This window comes from Castanea sativa, chromosome 1, assembly GCF_040712315.1.
Source record: "Castanea sativa cultivar Marrone di Chiusa Pesio chromosome 1, ASM4071231v1".
In the NCBI taxonomy this organism is placed as follows: Eukaryota; Viridiplantae; Streptophyta; class Magnoliopsida; order Fagales; family Fagaceae; genus Castanea; species Castanea sativa.
The window spans coordinates 80438077-80446197 of record NC_134013.1 but is presented as its reverse complement, the minus strand read 5'-3'; the positions used below and the strand labels follow the sequence as shown (position 1 = coordinate 80446197).

Below are 8121 nucleotides of genomic sequence, written 5' to 3'. Positions count from 1 at the left end.
CTATAATATTTTCAAGATCACAACCAAACACCTGAAAATATTTTTCAAAGTATTTTTTTAAATGTTACCAAACACCTAAAAATATTTTCTTTTCCCGAAAATATTTTCAGCTGAAATTGTTTTACACCCGGAAAATATTTTACACCCAACCAAACGCAGCCTAAATTAATATAGCTATATATATTATGGGTCATGCTAATGAATGTCCTTAGGGCATTGGTTAACAATCCAATTTAAGAAAGTTTTGACACCATTTTTATGAGAAATGAAAAAAACTATCAAAACATTAATTATTTTCTTTTCTTTTCTCATAAAAACTTTCTTTAAATGGATTATTAACTAATACCCTAAATGCATTCATTAGCATTTTTCATATATTATTAAAAGGGTTTTCTTAATGAGTGCACTAAGGGCAATTATTAACAAACTATTTTAAGAAAGTTTTAATACCACTTTTATAAGAAATAGAAAAAATTGTCAAAACATTTAAAAGATGTCAAGTCGTAATTGTATCCTATATGAGTTTCTCTTTACATAATACTATGTTTATTTTTAAAGTTTTTTTGGTAACAATGTTTATTTCTAAAGTTAGTATCATGGTATGTAGTCAAAGAACAGATAATTAATCCTTTTGGAGGGCCCAACCTAGCCAATGCAAAATCTGATTGGTTAGCATTCCATTATTTAAATAATGGAATGCTAATCAATCAGATTTCTTTTTGGAATATTCGGATCTCATAAGAAAAAATATAAAATATTAGACAATGACTTCTTCTTCTTCTTTTTTTTGGGGGGGGGGGGGGGGGGGGGGGGGGGGTTTGTAAATATCACTCCAATGTCAGTGGCATATCATGTGCCTTTAGACGACTTGCAAGTCTTGCATTAATGGAGCTTCCACTTGGGATTTTGGTCTATTGTGTGGAGCTTCTGTTTGTCCCTCCACCACTCAAGCATTCTTCTTAAGAATACATATGAATACAACTATACAAGTATACAACAATGAAGGACAACCAAAAAAAAACCACCAGTCATTCATATATTATAATCACTATGTCAATAATAACCAAACCATTTGTTCATAGTAAAATATATATATATATATATATATATATATATATATATATTATTTAGATTCTTTCTCTCTTGTTTTTTCCCACCTCGTCCTTAGTGAGGAGCCGGTATATGGTGTACCCGGCATATATGCCGGGTCACTCACACAGTGGCGGGTCCCACACACTGTGGGGCCCGCCCCTGTGTGAGACACCCGGCATATATGCCGGGTACAGCATATCATTTTCGCTTAGTGAGGGTTAATATTATATTAAGAATTTCGTTGCAAGAAATTATGCGATGACAAAATCAAATCAAATCAAATCTATTCTTTGAAGTTGCTGATGAGATTTGCCCAATCCAATTCAAATTTACCATCAATTTCATAGAGTTATATTGCTAGCTTGCTACCACTCACTCGTTTTGAACTATTAAAAAGTCAACTAATCAAAAATGGAGTCAGTTGGTTGTGTTGTTTAAACAATAATTTTTGTAATTTAAACAATACAATACGTATTTTCACAACAATTTTTCACTCACACTTATTTCTATTACACTACAACATTACTATAACATTACCAAATGGCATTTCTTTCTAGAAACTATTTTGAAGCAGTCACAAGAGACGGCTTAATTTATAGAGAAATTAATCCTTTACGTAACCTCCAGCTCTACTACACTACTAGTCTCAAGACAGCTTAGTTTTATTAATGCACATGTCAAGACAGTGTACCTAACTTTTTTGCTTTTGCATTGATAATTTGATATCGGAAAATGGTTAGGAATACAAAATTTGTTACAATTTCTTATCACAATTGTGTGATTAGTGAAAAAAATAGTAGATTTATGTGTAAGTAATAATTAATTATTCACAATTTGCTACGTTAGAATTATAGTAAAAAAGTTAGAAAATTATTAGGTACTCCTGGAGTACCATAAATGCATATTCCCTCCTCTCACATGAATAGTGGTCCAATCATGAATTTAATAAGTGAGACCCACTATTCATGTGAGAGAAGTGAGTACGCATTTATGATACTTCGAAAATACACAATAATTTTTCAAAAAAAATTTATAAAATTATTTGCGGTGGCTATTGATATTAACCACCGCATGACAAAATCATTGTAATTCTTACTTTTATTTGGATACTAGAATCCACATCCTGTAGTGACCTTATACTTATCCATTTAGGTAGGGTCATAGATGAACATAGCCATTCAAAGTTGACAAAAAAGAATTCAAAGCTCAGAACCTTCTGCAAAGAAAAGTCAAATCCCCTTGCTGTTTCACAGCTTTATGTTCCCTACATAACACTCTATCCTGAACTCTCTTAATGATAACTTGACTTGAAAGGATCATTCAATTTCAAACCATGGCAAGCTTCAACTTTGTGTACTTCCTTTCTATAGTATTCTCTTTGTTCATCTCCACCGGATGTGTCATAGCATCACATCCAGTGGTGAAAGCTGGTTATTATCCTTCATGGGCATTAGATAATCTCCCACCTTCAGCTATAAACACATCATATTTCACTCACATCATCTATGCTTTTCTTGTGCCTAGCAACGTCACCTTTAAGTTCAACATATCAAGTTCAGAAGCTAAGAACCTCTCAAATTTCGCCACCACCCTTCATCACAAAAACCCACCTGTGAAGGCTCTTTACTCAATTGGTGGAGGAGGTATTGATCCAAACCCTTTTGGTCGCATGGCATCCAATGCCTTGACACGTCAAATCTTCATAAATGCTACTATTGATGTTGCACGTAAATATGGGTTTGATGGATTTGACTTGGACTGGGAATTCCCTGAAAGCCCAAAGGAAATGAATTATTTTGCCCAATTACTAAAAGAGTGGCGCTATGCAATCCAAAAGGAGGCTAGGATCACACATAGGCCCCCTCTACTGCTCACCGCCGCCGTATACTACTCGGCGGACTTCCTGACATACGGCGGCCGGCGCTCCTACCCGGGGGCTGCGATTAAGAACTACATGGATTGGGTCAATGTGATGTGTTATGATTATCATGGGTCATGGGATACTTCTGCAACTGGGGCCCATGCTGCATTGTTTGACCCAAACACTAATTTGAGCTCAATTTATGGGCTTAAGTCTTGGATCAGGGCTGGAGTACCTGGAAACAAGATAGTCATGGGCTTGCCACTCTATGGGAAATCATGGAAGCTCAAAGACCCAAAATTGCATGGAGTAGGAGCACCAGCAGTTGGTGTGGGCCCAGGAGATGATGGTGTGCTTCTTTACTCTGAGGTGGTGGAGTTTAATAAGAAGAATGGTGCCACTATAGCATATGATGTGAATACGGTGTCTACTTATTCTTATGTTGGGTCATTGTGGGTTGGGTATGATGATGCTCTGTCTACAACAGTGAAGGTTGGGTTTGCTCAGGCACTTGGGCTTCGTGGATATTTCTTTTGGGCCATCAGCTATGATACTGAATGGAAAGTCACAGCACAAGGTAACCTCATTCAACTTTGTTCCAAATACCAAAATTTTCACAGATGGGTTAGTGCTCCTGTGCGTTGGATCCGTCAATATTACGATCAAAAGTGAACATATATCATAATCTTGATAAATACGATGAACATGAGCACTTGACCAAAACCTTTATCCTTTCACATAAACGGCACTGGCTCTCTCACAAACTCATCTCATTATAACCCAAAGGAACACAAAAACTTTGGTAAAACAGTCCGTGACAATCTGGTGTCATCCTCATACTTCTAAAAACTGAACAGGGAGCAAAACCGAATTTGCCTCCGGTTCTTGGTTTTTTTTTTGGGTTTTGACCAGTTTTGGGCATTTTTACCAGACGGATTGGTACTTGAATTTCGGTTGAACTGGTCAAATCGTTCGATTTGGTCTAGTTTTTAAAGCCATGTTCGCCATACATTCTCATTTAAGAAAAATTACCTACTATTCACACACTAAACTTACTTCTTTTTTCTTCTAAAAAAAACTACTTTTTTACACCATTTTTTTTAATAATAATTGCTCAAATTTAATGTACTCTAAATTTTTAACTGTATTCTTTGTCTTTTTCTGATAGAGTGGAAGAGCAATTTAGTTATAACATGACATAATGTGAACTTTTCAAATGGTATTTTAAATACTTTTCATTAAATTAATTAATATTTGGTTATAACTTGTTAATATGCAGCATCGAGGGCATGGATCCAAGACTAACGAGAATGAAGTTTCCTTATCTTCCCTGATGATGTGAGCGCTGATCAGGAGATTTCAACTATCTGTTGGAGATCAAGTACGATATTCTACGTGTTTTGTAGTAAAACCATCTATTCGAGTGTAATCGTGTATAATTTTAGAAGAAGTGAAATTCTTGACGTAAGGTTATGCTTGATTTAGATTTTTTTTTTTTCCTTCCATTTATTACCTACAGTCAATAAAGATATAATATACACGAATAGGCATGTGTGCATATATGTAAGAGAGAGGTTGTTTGTTGTAACAAAATTGAACTCAATGCATATATGTTTGTTCTTGCATGTGTTTGGTGCTCATATTTTATTCTACTGTCAAATTTTACTTTCATCTTATTATAATTTACAATCAAACAACAGTGTAATCAATTTATTTTTTCTTTAAATGTGTATCACATATCCTTGATCATAATTCGGTCTTTTTTATTATTGCAAATGTCATGTGCAGGTCACATGGCTCTAAATTCCGTCCAAATTAACAGCTAACTAACGCTAGGTGCAAAATATGCAGGAATAATAGTTTAGAGGGTTAAATGTGCATCCGCATAGTTTTAAAGGGTAAATGTAACATGGGTATAGATTAGGGGTATAAAGTGTATTTTTCCTAAAAATTAAATAAAATAGAATTGGGACAAAGCATAAAAAGTATATAAAAAAATCTCAACAAAGCGTAAAAGTAAATGATGATGATAATAATAATAATAATAATAATAATAATAATAATAATAATAATAATAATTCGCTATAAACTATTATACTTTAGAATATCCAAAGAATTGAAGCAATAGAAGAACAATTAACTTATTGTTCTTATATTGTTATTATCTAAAAAAACTACTGCAATTTGGTGAAGCCACTTGATCTAACTATGGCTTTTAAACTCAACTTTTATTATATAGTATAATATAGTATATGCTATGATATAATTTATAATTTAACTCAAATTTGAAATTAAAAGAAAAATTATTCTTTGTAACTCTACATTAACATTGATTTTCTCCCGTACGTGGAGCTCTCTCTTTCATGATAGCACGAGTTTCTCCCTCCCATGGTCTAGTCTGAAGGGTATTGTTTTTGCTCTTTCCTTAAAATCATGGCTAATGAGGTAGTTGACAGTATGGAAAAAATGAAGCTAACATTAGAGGAAGAAGGAATCATAGCTATTTTTGATGAAGGAAGGTTAGAAGCTATTGAGACTTGTAATCTGATCCTAATTGGTAAATTCCTAACTTGTAAGCCCTTCAATAAGATGGCAACAAAGAATACAATAAGAAGGGCATGGGGAGTTGATGATACTATGCAGATATTAGAAGTGGGGCCGAATTTGTTCCAATTTGAGTTTGAGATGAATAGCATTTTTAGGGGTGGTCCTTGGTTGTTTGATAATCAACTTCTCATGCTCCAACGATGGAAGAAAGGAATGATTATGGGATTAATAATTATGGAGACAGCTTTGCTGTGGGTTCAAATATAGGGTGCTCCCTTTGACATGATTTACCCCTAGGTTGCTAAAGAAGTTAGGGGCAGATTGGGTGAGGTTGAAGAGGTAAAATGGAAGAAAAGGAAGGATGATATTAATTTCTTTAAGTGAGTTAGGGTGGCATTGCCTATATCGAAGCCCCTTAGAAGAGGAGGGTTCCTTGCTGGGTCGGATGGTGAGCGTTCCTGGGTGTCATTTAAATATGAAAGGCTTCCCATGTTCTGCCATTTTTGTAGGATATTAGGGCATGATCTGAAACACCATGCAGCACACTATGCGGCGGAGAAAAATGGTGGAAATATTGAGTATCAATATGGAGATTTTCTAAGGGCAACAGGTGGTCGAGCTAGGGTTTCAGTCAATCAACATACTAGTCCCAAACCCTTTACAGAGGAGGGTACAAGCAGTGATCCGTTACAAGATCCAAATCTAATGGTACAAACACTGAGGACGGCGGTGGTAGCAAGGGAGGTTGGGCACGAAAACCCAAGGGAGAGTGATAAGGATGAAGCCGAGAATCTAGGAGTTGCAATGAAAAGCATGCATGATGATGGAGTGATTTACACAAGCCATGCTAACGTGGAGGAGTGTAACTCTGTGGCAGTGAATCCAAGCCCGAAAATTACACTATCTCTTAATGGCAAGGTTGAATTAAATTCGAGGCTTGGGGAGGAATTATCCTATCTTAATTCGGATGAGGTGCAAGCAGATTTTAAGTCAAATGGAATTCAAGATCACGTGTACTCCTCTAATGAGAAACCTACGGATGGATTTGAGCCGTCTACTTCTAAGCCCAAACATACATGGACTCGAATCAACATGATGGATTTTGGCCTTGGTGGTTTAGTTAGGGTAATTACATTACCAGCACTTGGGAAGAAAGACACAAGGGATAGTGTTTGTGAGCAGACTGATGAACACGAGACCAAGAGAGGAAAGATGACAAATGAAGAAGGAATTTTCAAAGATATATTGGCAGGGGTGGACAGCCACCCTTGCCAGAAGCAATGAGGCTATTAAGTTGGAACTGCCAAGGGCTTGGGAACTCTTGGACAGGTCGAAACTGTCGCAAGATTGTGAGGGAACAAGCTCCCACATTCTGTTTTCTTATGAAGACAAGACTGGACAAGGATGGATTTAAGAATTTATATGGCAATTTTCCATTTCAAAATAAGATTATTGTGAAGCATCCTAATTCGGGTGGAGGGTTAGCACTCTTGTGGAAAAATACTATCAAATTAGAGATCATTAACTATATTGTATACCATGTTTTGGTAGTGGTAACGGAGGAGGATGGTTTCAAATGGTTCTTGACTTGTTTCCATGGATGGCCGGAGGCACAACAAAAGGAAAAATCATGGCGATTATTGGAATATTTGAAGTCCTTTGTGGAGGGACCCTGGCTGGTTATAGGGGATTTTAACACTTTCTTACATGCTTTGGAGAAGAAAAGTAGAAGACCACCACAATTTTCACAGGTTAAAGCATTCAGGGAAGCTTTGGAGTCTTGTCAACTTCAAGATCTTGGGTACAAGGGTTATCCATTTACATGGAATAATAAAAGATTGGGTGAGGCAAATACTAAGATCAGGTTGGATAGAGTTGTGGCCAATAAAGATTGGATAGGGAAATTCCAAATGAGTAGAGTTACACACTTATCAGCACATGCATCGGATCATTTACCAATTATGTTACATGTACAATCATTTGTTCCACAAAGGCGTGAGAGAGGCTTTAAATTTAAGGAGTCTTGGTTGCTTATGGAGGATTGTGAAGACACGGTTAAGGAGCTTGGGGTAGTGAGGTTGATGTTGCGCAGGGACTAGCTTCAACTACGAAGAAAATACAAGTCTGTGGAGTAGAATTAATGAAGTGGGGCTCGGCAAGGACAACTCCGGATGAAGAAGCTATCAAACAAATTCAAAAGAGGCTGGACCGATTGAATAGGGATGAGGTGACTGATGACAGTAAGGCCAAATACTTGGAGCTGAACAAAAAGATGGATGAGCTTCTCCAAAAACAAGAAATTTATTGGGCTCAAAGGTCTAGAGTTTCATTATTGAAGCATGGTGATAAAAATACTAAGTTCTTTCACTAAAAGGTATCACAAAAAAGGAGAAAGAATCACATTCGAGGTATTAAAAATGGCCAAGGGCAATGGGTGGAGGAATTAGAGGAGGTGGTGGAGGTAGCTTTAGATTATTTTGACTAGCTTTTTCATGCAGGAGTAGGTGATTAGATGGAGGAATGCCTAGATGCTGTTCCAAATATGGTGACCGAAGAAATGAAGGAGGTTTTGTCTGGTGAGTTTACTACAGAAGAAGTCAAAGTGGCCCTATTTCAAATGG

The 8121-nt window shown here is 36.3% G+C and overlaps 2 protein-coding genes across 2 annotated transcripts; both read left to right on the top strand.

Moving 5' to 3' along the window:
- The first annotated feature begins 2334 nt into the window (after positions 1-2334).
- LOC142622713 (class V chitinase CHIT5b-like) lies at positions 2335-4578 on the top strand. Its single transcript, XM_075796240.1, has 2 exons — positions 2335-3530; positions 4233-4578. Exons 1-2 carry the CDS (start codon positions 2426-2428, stop codon positions 4256-4258), a joined length of 1131 nt encoding a protein of 376 aa, XP_075652355.1. The 5' UTR covers positions 2335-2425; the 3' UTR covers positions 4259-4578.
- A 2202-nt stretch (positions 4579-6780) lies between these two features.
- LOC142635202 (uncharacterized) lies at positions 6781-7599 on the top strand. Its single transcript, XM_075809402.1, has one exon. The coding sequence runs from the start codon at positions 6781-6783 to the stop codon at positions 7597-7599; it is 819 nt and encodes a 272-aa protein (XP_075665517.1).
- Positions 7600-8121: the final 522 nt, after the last annotated feature.